The following is a 20,029-nucleotide window of genomic DNA, read 5'->3' as shown; positions in this document are numbered from 1 at the left end:
ACGGTTTCACATCAAATTTCAAGTAAAACAACTGTTTTTGACACTTTTTGAGCACTATGATTACGCAATGTCGACTCTGTATAGATTGATATAAACAATTAATTTCCCCATAGGCGACAATGATAGCCTTTTTTGAGATACAGACTTTAGAAAGTTGATTTTTTAAACGAAACCTTGCTAGAATTACAGAAAAGTTATTCGGACAGTATTTTTTGGTCCAAAAAATATAGGTTCGCGTTGCTTTTCTTAACGTATTTTGTACTTATCTCCCATGCCTATCAATTTTGCACTTAAAAATACGTGTCTCGTCCTAGCGTTAAAAAGACATCTCATTTCCGTTAGGGCTAAGGAAAATAATTTGTTTGGCCTTTGATAAAATGCAGAATGCACGAAGTCTCTAATAATAAAAAAATAACGGGCGCACATATCAACCAATCAGGATTAGCCATACTCTTAATTCTGAATACCATGTTATGCTCATAAAATGGCTGCGCCCATACAATCTAATGGTGTATTGTAACCTATACGGTATTTAATACTTTCTAGAATCATGCAATTCATAGTGCGTTAGATGCACAAATATATATGCCACACATAAATCAGCTTCAAATCGTTCTGGCATTACTCTCTGAATTTTCACAATTTTTTTTCAGAGGTGACCCCAGTCGAAAAATGTGAGAAAAAAAATTCTGATTTTTTTAGTAAATGCGGTACTGCTAAAAAGTTCCTGAAGATAATGTCCACTTTCTCCAATGATTCTTTATATGTCATCAAGTACTGATTATATTGATACCAAAACCGATCCAATATGTAACTACTACGGTAAATTTGGAACAACAGTTTTAAATGAAACCATTTTCGTATAAAAGTACATTTTTGAAACAGACTATAGCATTTCAAATTATGAAAAATGTGTAAATATTGGTGTTTAAACATCGAAAACTATTCGTTAACTACAAAATGTCATGTCTATTCTAATTTTTATAGTTTGTCATTCGAGTGAACATTTCAATGTTCGAAGGGGACCATTTCTGTACATTTTCACTAAATTTTGTAATTTCGATAACAGCACTTGGGTCGATATTATCATGTTTAAAAATCGATTTTTATATCTAAACTCTAGACGTGTACGTGCTTTTTTCAAACAAATCAGCAGAAGTTCAGAAAATGATATATTCTCTACACAGTAAGTCAAAAGTCGAGCCCACCCTTGTTTCCAAGGTAAAACGCAATACAAATATGAAACAGACTATAGCTTAAAAACTAGTTAATCAATAATTCATTTATCACCAAAAAATACGGTTTCACATCAAATTTCAAGTAAAACAACTGTTTTTGACACTTTTTGAGCACTATGATTACGCAATGTCGACTCTGTATAGATTGATATAAACAATTAATTTCCCCATAGGCGACAATGACAGCCTTTTTTGAGATACAGACTTTAGAAAGTTGATTTTTTAAACGAAACCTTGCTAGAATTACAGAAAAGTTATTCGGACAGTATTTTTTGGTCCAAAAAATATAGGTTCGCGTTGCTTTTCTTAACGTATTTTGTACTTATCTCCCATGCCTATCAATTTTGCACTTAAAAATACGTGTCTCGTCCTAGCGTTAAAAAGACATCTCATTTCCGTTAGGGCTAAGGAAAATAATTTGTTTGGCCTTTGATAAAATGCAGAATGCACGAAGTCTCTAATAATAAAAAAATAACGGGCGCACATATCAACCAATCAGGATTAGCCATACTCTTAATTCTGAATACCATGTTATGCTCATAAAATGGCTGCGCCCATACAATCTAATGGTGTATTGTAACCTATACGGTATTTAATACTTTCTAGAATCATGCAATTCATAGTGCGTTAGATGCACAAATATATATGCCACACATAAATCAGCTTCAAATCGTTCTGGCATTACTCTCTGAATTTTCACAATTTTTTTTCAGAGGTGACCCCAGTCGAAAAATGTGAGAAAAAAAATTCTGATTTTTTTAGTAAATGCGGTACTGCTAAAAAGTTCCTGAAGATAATGTCCACTTTCTCCAATGATTCTTTATATGTCATCAAGTACTGATTATATTGATACCAAAACCGATCCAATATGTAACTACTACGGTAAATTTGGAACAACAGTTTTAAATGAAACCATTTTCGTATAAAAGTACATTTTTGAAACAGACTATAGCATTTCAAATTATGAAAAATGTGTAAATATTGGTGTTTAAACATCGAAAACTATTCGTTAACTACAAAATGTCATGTCTATTCTAATTTTTATAGTTTGTCATTCGAGTGAACATTTCAATGTTCGAAGGGGACCATTTCTGTACATTTTCACTAAATTTTGTAATTTCGATAACAGCACTTGGGTCGATATTATCATGTTTAAAAATCGATTTTTATATCTAAACTCTAGACGTGTACGTGCTTTTTTCAAACAAATCAGCAGAAGTTCAGAAAATGATATATTCTCTACACAGTAAGTCAAAAGTCGAGCCCACCCTTGTTTCCAAGGTAAAACGCAATACAAATATGAAACAGACTATAGCTTAAAAACTAGTTAATCAATAATTCATTTATCACCAAAAAATACGGTTTCACATCAAATTTCAAGTAAAACAACTGTTTTTGACACTTTTTGAGCACTATGATTACGCAATGTCGACTCTGTATAGATTGATATAAACAATTAATTTCCCCATAGGCGACAATGATAGCCTTTTTTGAGATACAGACTTTAGAAAGTTGATTTTTTAAACGAAACCTTGCTAGAATTACAGAAAAGTTATTCGGACAGTATTTTTTGGTCCAAAAAATATAGGTTCGCGTTGCTTTTCTTAACGTATTTTGTACTTATCTCCCATGCCTATCAATTTTGCACTTAAAAATACGTGTCTCGTCCTAGCGTTAAAAAGACATCTCATTTCCGTTAGGGCTAAGGAAAATAATTTGTTTGGCCTTTGATAAAATGCAGAATGCACGAAGTCTCTAATAATAAAAAAATAACGGGCGCACATATCAACCAATCAGGATTAGCCATACTCTTAATTCTGAATACCATGTTATGCTCATAAAATGGCTGCGCCCATACAATCTAATGGTGTATTGTAACCTATACGGTATTTAATACTTTCTAGAATCATGCAATTCATAGTGCGTTAGATGCACAAATATATATGCCACACATAAATCAGCTTCAAATCGTTCTGGCATTACTCTCTGAATTTTCACAATTTTTTTTCAGAGGTGACCCCAGTCGAAAAATGTGAGAAAAAAAATTCTGATTTTTTTAGTAAATGCGGTACTGCTAAAAAGTTCCTGAAGATAATGTCCACTTTCTCCAATGATTCTTTATATGTCATCAAGTACTGATTATATTGATACCAAAACCGATCCAATATGTAACTACTACGGTAAATTTGGAACAACAGTTTTAAATGAAACCATTTTCGTATAAAAGTACATTTTTGAAACAGACTATAGCATTTCAAATTATGAAAAATGTGTAAATATTGGTGTTTAAACATCGAAAACTATTCGTTAACTACAAAATGTCATGTCTATTCTAATTTTTATAGTTTGTCATTCGAGTGAACATTTCAATGTTCGAAGGGGACCATTTCTGTACATTTTCACTAAATTTTGTAATTTCGATAACAGCACTTGGGTCGATATTATCATGTTTAAAAATCGATTTTTATATCTAAACTCTAGACGTGTACGTGCTTTTTTCAAACAAATCAGCAGAAGTTCAGAAAATGATATATTCTCTACACAGTAAGTCAAAAGTCGAGCCCACCCTTGTTTCCAAGGTAAAACGCAATACAAATATGAAACAGACTATAGCTTAAAAACTAGTTAATCAATAATTCATTTATCACCAAAAAATACGGTTTCACATCAAATTTCAAGTAAAACAACTGTTTTTGACACTTTTTGAGCACTATGATTACGCAATGTCGACTCTGTATAGATTGATATAAACAATTAATTTCCCCATAGGCGACAATGATAGCCTTTTTTGAGATACAGACTTTAGAAAGTTGATTTTTTAAACGAAACCTTGCTAGAATTACAGAAAAGTTATTCGGACAGTATTTTTTGGTCCAAAAAATATAGGTTCGCGTTGCTTTTCTTAACGTATTTTGTACTTATCTCCCATGCCTATCAATTTTGCACTTAAAAATACGTGTCTCGTCCTAGCGTTAAAAAGACATCTCATTTCCGTTAGGGCTAAGGAAAATAATTTGTTTGGCCTTTGATAAAATGCAGAATGCACGAAGTCTCTAATAATAAAAAAATAACGGGCGCACATATCAACCAATCAGGATTAGCCATACTCTTAATTCTGAATACCATGTTATGCTCATAAAATGGCTGCGCCCATACAATCTAATGGTGTATTGTAACCTATACGGTATTTAATACTTTCTAGAATCATGCAATTCATAGTGCGTTAGATGCACAAATATATATGCCACACATAAATCAGCTTCAAATCGTTCTGGCATTACTCTCTGAATTTTCACAATTTTTTTTCAGAGGTGACCCCAGTCGAAAAATGTGAGAAAAAAAATTCTGATTTTTTTAGTAAATGCGGTACTGCTAAAAAGTTCCTGAAGATAATGTCCACTTTCTCCAATGATTCTTTATATGTCATCAAGTACTGATTATATTGATACCAAAACCGATCCAATATGTAACTACTACGGTAAATTTGGAACAACAGTTTTAAATGAAACCATTTTCGTATAAAAGTACATTTTTGAAACAGACTATAGCATTTCAAATTATGAAAAATGTGTAAATATTGGTGTTTAAACATCGAAAACTATTCGTTAACTACAAAATGTCATGTCTATTCTAATTTTTATAGTTTGTCATTCGAGTGAACATTTCAATGTTCGAAGGGGACCATTTCTGTACATTTTCACTAAATTTTGTAATTTCGATAACAGCACTTGGGTCGATATTATCATGTTTAAAAATCGATTTTTATATCTAAACTCTAGACGTGTACGTGCTTTTTTCAAACAAATCAGCAGAAGTTCAGAAAATGATATATTCTCTACACAGTAAGTCAAAAGTCGAGCCCACCCTTGTTTCCAAGGTAAAACGCAATACAAATATGAAACAGACTATAGCTTAAAAACTAGTTAATCAATAATTCATTTATCACCAAAAAATACGGTTTCACATCAAATTTCAAGTAAAACAACTGTTTTTGACACTTTTTGAGCACTATGATTACGCAATGTCGACTCTGTATAGATTGATATAAACAATTAATTTCCCCATAGGCGACAATGATAGCCTTTTTTGAGATACAGACTTTAGAAAGTTGATTTTTTAAACGAAACCTTGCTAGAATTACAGAAAAGTTATTCGGACAGTATTTTTTGGTCCAAAAAATATAGGTTCGCGTTGCTTTTCTTAACGTATTTTGTACTTATCTCCCATGCCTATCAATTTTGCACTTAAAAATACGTGTCTCGTCCTAGCGTTAAAAAGACATCTCATTTCCGTTAGGGCTAAGGAAAATAATTTGTTTGGCCTTTGATAAAATGCAGAATGCACGAAGTCTCTAATAATAAAAAAATAACGGGCGCACATATCAACCAATCAGGATTAGCCATACTCTTAATTCTGAATACCATGTTATGCTCATAAAATGGCTGCGCCCATACAATCTAATGGTGTATTGTAACCTATACGGTATTTAATACTTTCTAGAATCATGCAATTCATAGTGCGTTAGATGCACAAATATATATGCCACACATAAATCAGCTTCAAATCGTTCTGGCATTACTCTCTGAATTTTCACAATTTTTTTTCAGAGGTGACCCCAGTCGAAAAATGTGAGAAAAAAAATTCTGATTTTTTTAGTAAATGCGGTACTGCTAAAAAGTTCCTGAAGATAATGTCCACTTTCTCCAATGATTCTTTATATGTCATCAAGTACTGATTATATTGATACCAAAACCGATCCAATATGTAACTACTACGGTAAATTTGGAACAACAGTTTTAAATGAAACCATTTTCGTATAAAAGTACATTTTTGAAACAGACTATAGCATTTCAAATTATGAAAAATGTGTAAATATTGGTGTTTAAACATCGAAAACTATTCGTTAACTACAAAATGTCATGTCTATTCTAATTTTTATAGTTTGTCATTCGAGTGAACATTTCAATGTTCGAAGGGGACCATTTCTGTACATTTTCACTAAATTTTGTAATTTCGATAACAGCACTTGGGTCGATATTATCATGTTTAAAAATCGATTTTTATATCTAAACTCTAGACGTGTACGTGCTTTTTTCAAACAAATCAGCAGAAGTTCAGAAAATGATATATTCTCTACACAGTAAGTCAAAAGTCGAGCCCACCCTTGTTTCCAAGGTAAAACGCAATACAAATATGAAACAGACTATAGCTTAAAAACTAGTTAATCAATAATTCATTTATCACCAAAAAATACGGTTTCACATCAAATTTCAAGTAAAACAACTGTTTTTGACACTTTTTGAGCACTATGATTACGCAATGTCGACTCTGTATAGATTGATATAAACAATTAATTTCCCCATAGGCGACAATGATAGCCTTTTTTGAGATACAGACTTTAGAAAGTTGATTTTTTAAACGAAACCTTGCTAGAATTACAGAAAAGTTATTCGGACAGTATTTTTTGGTCCAAAAAATATAGGTTCGCGTTGCTTTTCTTAACGTATTTTGTACTTATCTCCCATGCCTATCAATTTTGCACTTAAAAATACGTGTCTCGTCCTAGCGTTAAAAAGACATCTCATTTCCGTTAGGGCTAAGGAAAATAATTTGTTTGGCCTTTGATAAAATGCAGAATGCACGAAGTCTCTAATAATAAAAAAATAACGGGCGCACATATCAACCAATCAGGATTAGCCATACTCTTAATTCTGAATACCATGTTATGCTCATAAAATGGCTGCGCCCATACAATCTAATGGTGTATTGTAACCTATACGGTATTTAATACTTTCTAGAATCATGCAATTCATAGTGCGTTAGATGCACAAATATATATGCCACACATAAATCAGCTTCAAATCGTTCTGGCATTACTCTCTGAATTTTCACAATTTTTTTTCAGAGGTGACCCCAGTCGAAAAATGTGAGAAAAAAAATTCTGATTTTTTTAGTAAATGCGGTACTGCTAAAAAGTTCCTGAAGATAATGTCCACTTTCTCCAATGATTCTTTATATGTCATCAAGTACTGATTATATTGATACCAAAACCGATCCAATATGTAACTACTACGGTAAATTTGGAACAACAGTTTTAAATGAAACCATTTTCGTATAAAAGTACATTTTTGAAACAGACTATAGCATTTCAAATTATGAAAAATGTGTAAATATTGGTGTTTAAACATCGAAAACTATTCGTTAACTACAAAATGTCATGTCTATTCTAATTTTTATAGTTTGTCATTCGAGTGAACATTTCAATGTTCGAAGGGGACCATTTCTGTACATTTTCACTAAATTTTGTAATTTCGATAACAGCACTTGGGTCGATATTATCATGTTTAAAAATCGATTTTTATATCTAAACTCTAGACGTGTACGTGCTTTTTTCAAACAAATCAGCAGAAGTTCAGAAAATGATATATTCTCTACACAGTAAGTCAAAAGTCGAGCCCACCCTTGTTTCCAAGGTAAAACGCAATACAAATATGAAACAGACTATAGCTTAAAAACTAGTTAATCAATAATTCATTTATCACCAAAAAATACGGTTTCACATCAAATTTCAAGTAAAACAACTGTTTTTGACACTTTTTGAGCACTATGATTACGCAATGTCGACTCTGTATAGATTGATATAAACAATTAATTTCCCCATAGGCGACAATGATAGCCTTTTTTGAGATACAGACTTTAGAAAGTTGATTTTTTAAACGAAACCTTGCTAGAATTACAGAAAAGTTATTCGGACAGTATTTTTTGGTCCAAAAAATATAGGTTCGCGTTGCTTTTCTTAACGTATTTTGTACTTATCTCCCATGCCTATCAATTTTGCACTTAAAAATACGTGTCTCGTCCTAGCGTTAAAAAGACATCTCATTTCCGTTAGGGCTAAGGAAAATAATTTGTTTGGCCTTTGATAAAATGCAGAATGCACGAAGTCTCTAATAATAAAAAAATAACGGGCGCACATATCAACCAATCAGGATTAGCCATACTCTTAATTCTGAATACCATGTTATGCTCATAAAATGGCTGCGCCCATACAATCTAATGGTGTATTGTAACCTATACGGTATTTAATACTTTCTAGAATCATGCAATTCATAGTGCGTTAGATGCACAAATATATATGCCACACATAAATCAGCTTCAAATCGTTCTGGCATTACTCTCTGAATTTTCACAATTTTTTTTCAGAGGTGACCCCAGTCGAAAAATGTGAGAAAAAAAATTCTGATTTTTTTAGTAAATGCGGTACTGCTAAAAAGTTCCTGAAGATAATGTCCACTTTCTCCAATGATTCTTTATATGTCATCAAGTACTGATTATATTGATACCAAAACCGATCCAATATGTAACTACTACGGTAAATTTGGAACAACAGTTTTAAATGAAACCATTTTCGTATAAAAGTACATTTTTGAAACAGACTATAGCATTTCAAATTATGAAAAATGTGTAAATATTGGTGTTTAAACATCGAAAACTATTCGTTAACTACAAAATGTCATGTCTATTCTAATTTTTATAGTTTGTCATTCGAGTGAACATTTCAATGTTCGAAGGGGACCATTTCTGTACATTTTCACTAAATTTTGTAATTTCGATAACAGCACTTGGGTCGATATTATCATGTTTAAAAATCGATTTTTATATCTAAACTCTAGACGTGTACGTGCTTTTTTCAAACAAATCAGCAGAAGTTCAGAAAATGATATATTCTCTACACAGTAAGTCAAAAGTCGAGCCCACCCTTGTTTCCAAGGTAAAACGCAATACAAATATGAAACAGACTATAGCTTAAAAACTAGTTAATCAATAATTCATTTATCACCAAAAAATACGGTTTCACATCAAATTTCAAGTAAAACAACTGTTTTTGACACTTTTTGAGCACTATGATTACGCAATGTCGACTCTGTATAGATTGATATAAACAATTAATTTCCCCATAGGCGACAATGATAGCCTTTTTTGAGATACAGACTTTAGAAAGTTGATTTTTTAAACGAAACCTTGCTAGAATTACAGAAAAGTTATTCGGACAGTATTTTTTGGTCCAAAAAATATAGGTTCGCGTTGCTTTTCTTAACGTATTTTGTACTTATCTCCCATGCCTATCAATTTTGCACTTAAAAATACGTGTCTCGTCCTAGCGTTAAAAAGACATCTCATTTCCGTTAGGGCTAAGGAAAATAATTTGTTTGGCCTTTGATAAAATGCAGAATGCACGAAGTCTCTAATAATAAAAAAATAACGGGCGCACATATCAACCAATCAGGATTAGCCATACTCTTAATTCTGAATACCATGTTATGCTCATAAAATGGCTGCGCCCATACAATCTAATGGTGTATTGTAACCTATACGGTATTTAATACTTTCTAGAATCATGCAATTCATAGTGCGTTAGATGCACAAATATATATGCCACACATAAATCAGCTTCAAATCGTTCTGGCATTACTCTCTGAATTTTCACAATTTTTTTTCAGAGGTGACCCCAGTCGAAAAATGTGAGAAAAAAAATTCTGATTTTTTTAGTAAATGCGGTACTGCTAAAAAGTTCCTGAAGATAATGTCCACTTTCTCCAATGATTCTTTATATGTCATCAAGTACTGATTATATTGATACCAAAACCGATCCAATATGTAACTACTACGGTAAATTTGGAACAACAGTTTTAAATGAAACCATTTTCGTATAAAAGTACATTTTTGAAACAGACTATAGCATTTCAAATTATGAAAAATGTGTAAATATTGGTGTTTAAACATCGAAAACTATTCGTTAACTACAAAATGTCATGTCTATTCTAATTTTTATAGTTTGTCATTCGAGTGAACATTTCAATGTTCGAAGGGGACCATTTCTGTACATTTTCACTAAATTTTGTAATTTCGATAACAGCACTTGGGTCGATATTATCATGTTTAAAAATCGATTTTTATATCTAAACTCTAGACGTGTACGTGCTTTTTTCAAACAAATCAGCAGAAGTTCAGAAAATGATATATTCTCTACACAGTAAGTCAAAAGTCGAGCCCACCCTTGTTTCCAAGGTAAAACGCAATACAAATATGAAACAGACTATAGCTTAAAAACTAGTTAATCAATAATTCATTTATCACCAAAAAATACGGTTTCACATCAAATTTCAAGTAAAACAACTGTTTTTGACACTTTTTGAGCACTATGATTACGCAATGTCGACTCTGTATAGATTGATATAAACAATTAATTTCCCCATAGGCGACAATGATAGCCTTTTTTGAGATACAGACTTTAGAAAGTTGATTTTTTAAACGAAACCTTGCTAGAATTACAGAAAAGTTATTCGGACAGTATTTTTTGGTCCAAAAAATATAGGTTCGCGTTGCTTTTCTTAACGTATTTTGTACTTATCTCCCATGCCTATCAATTTTGCACTTAAAAATACGTGTCTCGTCCTAGCGTTAAAAAGACATCTCATTTCCGTTAGGGCTAAGGAAAATAATTTGTTTGGCCTTTGATAAAATGCAGAATGCACGAAGTCTCTAATAATAAAAAAATAACGGGCGCACATATCAACCAATCAGGATTAGCCATACTCTTAATTCTGAATACCATGTTATGCTCATAAATTGGCTGCGCCCATACAATCTAATGGTGTATTGTAACCTTGAGAACTTTATTTAACAACAAAGAAATGATTTGAGCTTTCCCATTGTTATTGTGAACTTTCAATTGTATAAGACGTGTATATATCTACTACTTAATGTGATATTCCAGAGATTTCTTTACCTTTCATATTTCGATAAATGGATACTGCTGACAAGAAAGTTATTAAACTTAGGTTTCCTCGTGGTCAAATTGAGTTCATTCCTTCGAAAATGTTACTGGTGCCATTATGGTTTGAAGAATAATGCTTCGAACGGTTGCTTTAGAAAGTTAAAGCTATATGAATATATTAAGAACTATATAACTATAAATATCTAACAAATCTAATTTTAAAATTCGGTATATTGATAAGTCGTTTATGTTTTTAATTCTGAGTTTATCATAGGATCTTACCTTATTTCTATTACATATTGTATAATCATATTTAGAAACCTACCTATCCAATATTCTCCTGTAGCCACACCAAATCCCCTTTTGTAAGCATTCCACTCTTGATAAAAATCAACAAAACCATTAAATCGTTTTTGTATGACCTACAAATTAGAACAAAAATAATTGGAACGGCAACAATGACCGCACAACAAAGTCCAATAAACGGAAAAAGTTAAATTTTAAAGATATAAAACGACTGTCTGTAAAGGACATTCAATACATAAACAAAGTTCTTATGTCTCTAAAGTTTTCGTTAAGATGTAACGGGTATTCACTCTGAAATATAAAAAGTATTTGCGACTCAAGATTGAAAGTCCTCTAGTCAGATATTTAACATGTGTCTATAGACGAAAACAATACAATTCTCGTTGAGATTTTTTCAAATAGATTATATAATATTTCTATGGAACAATCTTTAAGACTTTTGATACAGTTTAACCTAACATGTAAAATATGTTGTTCACGTTTATATGTTTCATTTTGTTTAATTAACCCACATGATTAAAGTCAACAATACAATTCTCGTTGAGATTTTTTCAAATAGATTATATAATGTTTCCATGGAACAATCTTTAAGATTTTTGATACAGTTTAACCTAGCATGTAAAATATGTTGTTCAAGTTTATTTGTTTCATTTTGTTTAATTAACCCACATGATTAAAGTCATATGAAACGAGTTTCTTGAAATTTAATGTTATCAAAATTATTGAACCAATGCATGTATATATACTAAACTAAGTCTTGTATGCACGTTTTTTTATATTTATTACGAATCTATAACGTATTATCGGCATATAATATTTAATTCAGTGATTGATGATCGCAAGCTAATTAACTTTCGAGTTTGTTGCCGGAGTTTACCGGATCGTGACATTGATAAAGAATAAACACAGAGCACGTCGAAAACGTCACAAATAAGTGAATTGAAAGAGCCATGACAATAGTTTTTATATTTTCCATGCGTTCCCATTGGTTCATTAAACTTTTCCTTAACAGTTGTTAAATGATTTGGTGTACCATATTTATTCTTTAAGAATCTGTTGTTACTATTTACCTTCCAGAGCACGTTTGTTTACATTCTTTCATCACGGTTTTCCCCTCGCACTTAAGCTGTGCGGTGGCCGAAGTTACAACAAGAGGGCTCGTAGTTAAGGTCACTGCATACGGGAAAATATCGGCGAATTAGTGTTTGTGAAGTCAATAATTCAATTTCGGTACATTTATGAAAATTTTGATAATATTAAGGATTTTCTTTTAAAAGAAAGTTCACGTACACTTATTTTATAGTAAAACTTAGCCATTTAGGTATATAAAACATAATAAACTCATTTTTTTTAAATTTGAAGTTTCATATGACTTTAATTACATGTATCGTATGTTGTAGTTGTTTCAAGCAGCATTTTTGATATAATTTTAAACTACATATTATTATTATTATAATATTAAAAACCTAATCGTGGATTCAACATGACATAGTTTATGATATTTCATTAACTGTCATTAAAACTCAGAAAATGGGATACTAGTAATAGAATTTTAGATTAATAGTTAGCATAAATGTACTTTTTTTACAAAGCACTAAGCAAGATACTTTAAAAAATGCACTGTACTGTATGTACATGAACTAAGAAAAACAAAGAAAGAAGAATTGTAGAACTGCATGTTCTTTGTAGATCACTTAAATGAAAAATATTACCGTCCACTTTTCATTGTTAGCCATTATACAATATGCCTTCACTGCATGATATTCGTCAGGGTATATCTTATAAACGCCCGTGTTTGCACTGTTTAAGTCATCGCATTCTCTAGGGCGACCATTTCCTATAGACAAATGTGATTTTCAATTTTTTTATTATGAAAGACAAACAAATGATACCAAGCAGATATTCAAACTCATAAGTCAATGAAAACTGATAACGCCATGGCAACAATCTAATTAAAATCAGCTGTTAGGTTTCGCTACGATACTCTCCACCTTAGAGGGAGCGTATCACAACATCGGATTTTAATCAGATTTCCATGGAAAAAAAACGATTAAAGGCACCAGTTTAAAAAACACAAGCAATACGATCTCCAATAAAACAAGGGTGACCTCAGGTGCTCCGGAAGGGTCATCTAGTCAACATAAAAGGTCATATAGTGAATTTTCCTATGTCGAATGTACAACACCTTCTGGAATTTATCCACGAAAGTTTTAAAAGATAGTTTGGCCTCTGTATGTTCATGTACAATTGAACTTCTCAATAAATCCTTGTTTTCAGTGTTAAGAACGTATCTGGTTTTCGTAATTCCGGAGTAGCCTCTAATTAAGGTGGGTATTTCTGCTCTCCACAAATAACTGATCAGATGTGTGTTGTCAAATTTTCAGGAAATAAGTAGAAATGTAAGATCACCACAAGGACTTGTAATATGTATTTTGGATATCAATTAATTAGAAGAATTATATACAGAAGATTACCACAAAGAGTTTACAAGATGTGTTTTTCAGTAAACAGAAAGAAACATAGAATTATCACAAAGAATGTACCAGATGTGTTTTGTTTATCAGAAATTAGTAGTAATCGTAAATAAATACCTTATATGATGTGTTTTGTTTATAAGTATAGAACTACCACAAAGAACGCACAAGATGTGATGTGATTTGTAGGATGTGTTTTGTTTAAAAGTATAGAATTACCACAAAGAACGCACCAGATGTGATTTGTTTATCAATAAAAAAGAAGATACAATAGATTACCGCAAAGATCGTTTCAGATGTGTTTTATTTATCAGTAAACAAGAACAAACAGATAGAATTACCACAAAGAACGTACCAGATGTCTTTTGTTTGTCGGTAATGAGGAGTACTAGTAACAGAAGATTACCGAAAAGAGCTTACAACATGCGTTTTTTTTTTAACAGATAACAAACAGGAAGAAAATAGAATTGCCACAAAGAACGTACTAGATGTGTTATGTTTATTAACAAACAAGAAGATACAAAAGATTACTACAAAGAACGTCCCAGATGTGTATGGTTTATCAGTAAACAAGACATAGCATAAGATTACCACAAATATACTTTTCAGGTGTGTTCTGTTTATCAGAAAACAAGAAGAAACATAAGATAAAACACAGAAAGTACCAGATCACCAAAAAAAAAAGAAATATAAGATTTCATCGTAGAACTTACCAGATGTGTTCTGTTTGACAGCATCGTCACATGCTGCATTCAAATTACAAACATTTGACTTATTGCAACAACCTTTACAAAGCATATGATGGCCTTCTGCTAATCTCTTGCCAAATATCACATCGGGTCTTTTATTGACACAAAGCTAAACACAAAATATATTTGTCTAAAGTATTTAAAAGCATTTATGGATAAACTGTGAATAAGTACATGACAAATTAACTGATATTTTACGTTGGAAAATTTGAGGAATTGATGTATATGATACAGGAACAAATCCAACAGGCTTTCATTCCTGTTCTTCATTTTGACAGTCTCAACGGCAGATTCCAATCAAAACAAGAAGCAACTTTTTCCGAAACAGAAATAGTATAAGATACATGAAAACATCTGATCAACTTTTTGTAAAATCTTGCCTAAACGTCTGATTTATTGTATTCTAACATGATTTGAAAACGAGACAAAAATTAAGATATACTATATTTTAGCAATATTGTTTGTTGCAAAGATAACGACAACAACTGGAGTGCTGTAAACTTGTCATTTTTTTATTTTTCAAGAAGGGGTCAAATATTGCATTTCTGCAACAATCTATAGTCAGAACAATAAACAAACAAAAAAGTTTTATAACGGTGTTAATGACTTGTGAATTTTTGAAAATATTCCCGCATTCATAATGACTTTTGTGGTTGCAAATATTACGTAACGTTAAACCTCAGATGATAAGCTTTCAAAAAAAAATAAATATCTGCAAGTGTACCCTTTAGGAAAACGGCAGGGAAGGTTTTTTTTTAACCTTGATCAATATCTCGTGCAAGTAAATTATCATAACTGTAGGACCCAGTGAGTATTTGGAATACGAAGAATACATAGTCTGGGAGAAAATGGTTTATTTATTAGTTTTATTTTGCTTTGAATTACCTTTCAGTCACTTCGAATAATCTAATATAGGTACTTTGGTCTTTTTGTTAGTTGCTTTTGTGTTCCGTGGCATTTATATGAGTTAAACCATTGCCAGCTGATTTTTACAGCTTGTTCCTACGTTTTATTGTTACACCACTTTCCCATGTTAGGGCAGTGTTGAGTGCTAACAAACCTGTTTAACCCGCCACATTCTTATGTGTCTGTCCCAAGTCAAGAGATTTTAAATCAGGAGTTGTGGTTGGTTGCTGTTGTCATATTTGATTTTCTTTTATTGTTTTTTCATAGATCATTCCGTTGATTTTCTTCTTTGAATTGTTTCATATCTTTGTCTTACCGGTGCCTTTTATAGCGTACTATACGCTATGAGATTTGCTCATTCTTGAAGGTCTTACGGAGACCTATAGTTGCTTACAGTCATGATATTTGGTCTAAGGTGGATATTTGTCTCATTGGCAATCATACCAAATCTCCTTATTTTTATAGAACATCTCATACCTCCGGCAATGTACATCCAAAATCATATTGTTCAACTCCGGATTCAGTAGCATACTTGTGAATGAAACACACCTGAAAAATTAAGCATCTTTATTAAACTTCGCTGCATGAATTTACTTAAAATAAGGTTAACTGTTCAGAAAATGAATGGTTACAACTGATCTGTGTCGGGGGGAGGGGGGACCCGGATATTCTAAGTATCTTCACAGAGGGACTAGAGTTATATAGTTGGCATGGTCGTATGCAAATTACAAGCTTTTGTGTCGACATGAATTATATCCAATTTAGAATTTAGCAATATAAATGTTTGTAATACATTTATTCAAACTACTAAAACACCTTCCTTTATATTTAAATAACAAAAACCTGTATATCCTTTTACTCATAAAATAAACAGGAAAGCCAGAAGGTAGAAGTAATAAGTTTAATGCATCAATTTTCGTTCTAATCGATATGTGCGGTCTAAAGGTTTAGGACAAATGCATAATTTATCAGATTTCGTGTCAAAATGAGTGGTATAATAAAAGGATTAATGATTTATCAGGTTTCATGACAAAATCAGGTATGATAACTATATCATATACAGTTTCCTACGTTATATATTTTTTTAAAGAGTTGAACAAAGCACACTTCTTTTTAGCTCACCGGGGCCCGAAGGGCCCCATGTGAGCTTATGCCATCACTTGGCGTCCGTCGTCGTCCGTCGTCTGTCGTCTGTCGTCGTCGTCTGTTGTCGTCTGTTGTCGTCTGTCGTCGTAAACTATTTAAAAAATCTTCTCCTCTGAAACTACTGGGCCAAATACCTTCAAACTTTAACTAAATGTTCCTTAGGGTATCTAGTTTATAAATTGTATCCGAAGTTTTGATCCATCAACAAACCTGGCCGCCATGGCTAAAGATAAAACATAGGGGTCAAATGCAGTTTTTGGCTTATATCTCAAAAACCAAAGCTTTTAGAGCAAATGTGACATGAGGTAAAATTGTTCAATTGGTCAAGATCTATGAGCTCTGAAATTTTCAGACGAATCGAACAACCCATTGTTGGGTTGCTGCCACCAAATTGGTAGTTTTAACAAAATTTTGCAGTTTTTTGTTATTATTTTGAATATTATTATAGATATATATAAACTGTAAGCAGCAATAATGTTCAGCAAAGTAAGATCTTCAAAAAAGTTAATATGACCATAATTGTCAATTGACCCCTTAAGGAGTTATTTCCCTTTAAAGACAATTTTACACAATGTGTTCATCAAGTTTGCTAACATTTAAAAATCTTCTCCTCTGAAACTACTGGGCCAATTACCTTCACACTTTAACTAAATGTTTCTTAGGGTATCTTGTTTATAAATTGTATCCGAAGTTTGTATCCATCGACAAACATGGCCGCCATGGCTAAAAATAGAACATAAGGGTCAAATGCAGTTTTTGGCTTATATCTCAAAAAACTAAATCTTTTAGAGCAAATGTGACATGTGGTCAAATTGTTTAATTGGTCAAGATCTATCGGCCCTGAAATTTTCAGACGAATCAAACATCCCATTGTTGGGTTGCTGCCACCAAATTGGTAGTTTTAACAAAATTTTGCAGTTTTTTGTTATTATTTTGAATATTATTATAGATATATATAAACTGTAAGCAGCAATAATGTTCAGCAAAGTAAGATCTTCAAAAAAGTTGATATGACCATAATTGTCAATTGACCCCTTAAGGAGTTATTTTCCTTTAAAGACAATTTTACACAATTTGTTCATCAAGTTTGCTAACATTTAAAAATCTTCTCCTCTGAAACTACTGGGCTAATAACCTTCAAACTTTAACTAAATGTTTCTTAGGGTATCTTGTTTATAAATTGTATCCGAAGTTTGTATCCATCGACAAACATGGCCGCCATGGCTAAAAATAGAACATAAGGGTCAAATGCAGTTTTTGGCTTATATCTCAAAAAACTAAATCTTTTAGAGCAAATGTGACATGGGGTCAAATTGTTTAATTGGTCAAGATCTATCGGCCCTGAAATTTTCAGACGAATCAAACATCCCATTGTTGGGTTGCTGCCACCAAATTGGTAGTTTTAACAAAATTTTGCAGTTTTTTGTTATTATTTTGAATATTATTATAGATATATATAAACTGTAAGCAGCAATAATGTTCAGCAAAGTAAGATCTTCAAAAAAGTTAATATGACCATAATTGTCAATTGACCCCTTAAGGAGTTATTTCCCTTTAAAGACAATTTTACACAATTTGTTCATCAAGTTTGCTAACATTTAAAAGTCTTCTCCTCTGAAATACAGGTGAGCGATCCAGGCTCTTGAGAGCCTCTTGTTTATTTAGCTGCAGTACCTAACTTGAAGGTTGGTAAATATTCTAAATAAAAAGTAAATACAAATCTTAGAGTTAGGATTGGGTGTTGTCGTATCTAAATTTTCTTCGAATTATTTTCAGAGGCTATTTTCTGTATATGTCTGAGTCTCAACAATAATGTTATTTCTCCTTCAAATCCACAATGGGATAATTGATAAAAAAAAAATATGAACTCGATCTACCTACATTAAAAAACATGGAAAAAAAATCAACTTCATTTTTAAACGATAAGATGATTTAAGCAATCGTCAAATTTTAATTTCAAGCATTCAAATGCAGCAACATCTAGACAACGTTAACACATTATGGCAAACTCAAATGAACTATTTAAAGTGTAATAATTAGTGATAATATAAGCCCATTTTAAGATAATCTTATAAATGTACATAAGTACTCAAAATAGTTTGGCAAATTTGTTCTTTAAGAGGTAAATATATAAGAAAAGAAGAACAATTTCTTCAATTTTCTATTTTGACTTCATGACATGAATGTTGTTCGCAGCATCGTCGAGAAAGTAATTCAAAATGCATATGTTATGCTATTTTTACCATCTTAAGTTTCGTCCCATGTTTGTTCCACTTTTACCATCTTATGTTTCGTCACATGTGTGTTTGTTCCACAAATATGTTCGTCAATGCAACATGTCAATAACAGATTGATTAATTTGTAAGTGTTTTTCGTCCATTGGCAAATATTTCACACATATTCATGACGAGAACAATTTAGCAATAAAACAAAAACATAAATAAATAATTGGTTTATCGGGATTAAGGGCGGGAAAGTTTGTAACGTCCCCATTCCAACCGGACGTGACCGTGCATTTATACATCCCTCACAGCCATATTACAGTACAGGTGACCATATTTCTACATATAACCCTTGGGATTAAAAGATGCCAATATGAAATATAGTAGGTGTATTGTTCATGTAGTAGGTCAATGACATTAAACCTTAAAGACAACTAAAATGACGTCACGAAAAGATAAGGTCAAATGCAGGCCGAATCACCCCTTATCTCACTTAACACACCTTCCCAACCTTTGGAAAAAAATAATTGAAGATTTCTAGAACATCGTTTTGACGAGTTACTGCTGAAAATACAGCATTTTATAGATCCTAAAAAAAATAGAATTGCCTTATTAAGTCGATCAGTATACAAATACTAGTAATAAGCATTAATTGCCATTTGACCCAGCTTATCTAATCAAGAAAGAATAAACACGAATCATTCATCCTTGCATGAACACGAGTCGATAGCTGTAGAAAACATTAATGCTGATGTATATCATGTATAATGTTTGTAAGCCATTGGCCCATTTGGGCGTAAAGTGCTTTTTCAATAAAGTAAATTAATGCTGATGTATATTTACCATTCCCAATTTGAAAAATAGTAGTATTTCATAAATTTACTTCTATAAATTAAAATCAGTCACATACAAGTTTAATAGTACCTCATTGCTGTTGCAAGTCTCCAAGTGCGTACAGTCATTTATGTTTTGAACTCCAGTACATGACACACAAGTTCTCCCGGACTCTAAAACAGTATAATTTTAAGTTGAGAAACTCTCTTATATTTGCAATATATGGATTTGAGGAAAGCGAAAAGTGACATCACTTACAGAATACCTACTATATATCACTATCTGGTCTTGTCGCGAAATAACAACATGATAGTTTTAATTCAACTATTCGTATAGTCTTTACTTTATGTGTTTATCAATAATATCATAGACAGTA

The 20,029-nt window shown here is 31.9% G+C and overlaps 1 protein-coding gene across 1 annotated transcript in view; it reads right to left on the bottom strand.

Moving 5' to 3' along the window:
- LOC127726052 (ficolin-2-like) overlaps window positions 1–19,821 on the bottom strand; it is a 30,363-nt gene extending 10,542 nt beyond the window's left edge. Inside the window, exons 1-5 of the mRNA XM_052233384.1 lie at window positions 19,744–19,821; window positions 15,929–16,000; window positions 14,510–14,654; window positions 13,035–13,159; window positions 11,342–11,438 (exon numbers count right to left, since the gene is read on the bottom strand). Of these exons, the coding sequence (XP_052089344.1) occupies window positions 11,342–11,438; window positions 13,035–13,159; window positions 14,510–14,594 (307 nt within the window). The 5' untranslated portion in view covers window positions 14,595–14,654; window positions 15,929–16,000; window positions 19,744–19,821. The remainder of the gene's footprint in view (window positions 1–11,341; window positions 11,439–13,034; window positions 13,160–14,509; window positions 14,655–15,928; window positions 16,001–19,743) is intronic.
- Between the last annotated feature and the right edge of the window lie 208 nt (window positions 19,822–20,029).

This window comes from Mytilus californianus, unplaced genomic scaffold (assembly GCF_021869535.1).
Source record: "Mytilus californianus isolate M0D057914Y unplaced genomic scaffold, xbMytCali1.0.p SCAF_16, whole genome shotgun sequence".
NCBI classification, from domain to species: domain Eukaryota; kingdom Metazoa; phylum Mollusca; class Bivalvia; order Mytilida; family Mytilidae; genus Mytilus; species Mytilus californianus.
The sequence above is the reverse complement of the archived record's forward strand: the minus strand, read 5'-3'. Positions and strand labels throughout refer to the sequence as shown.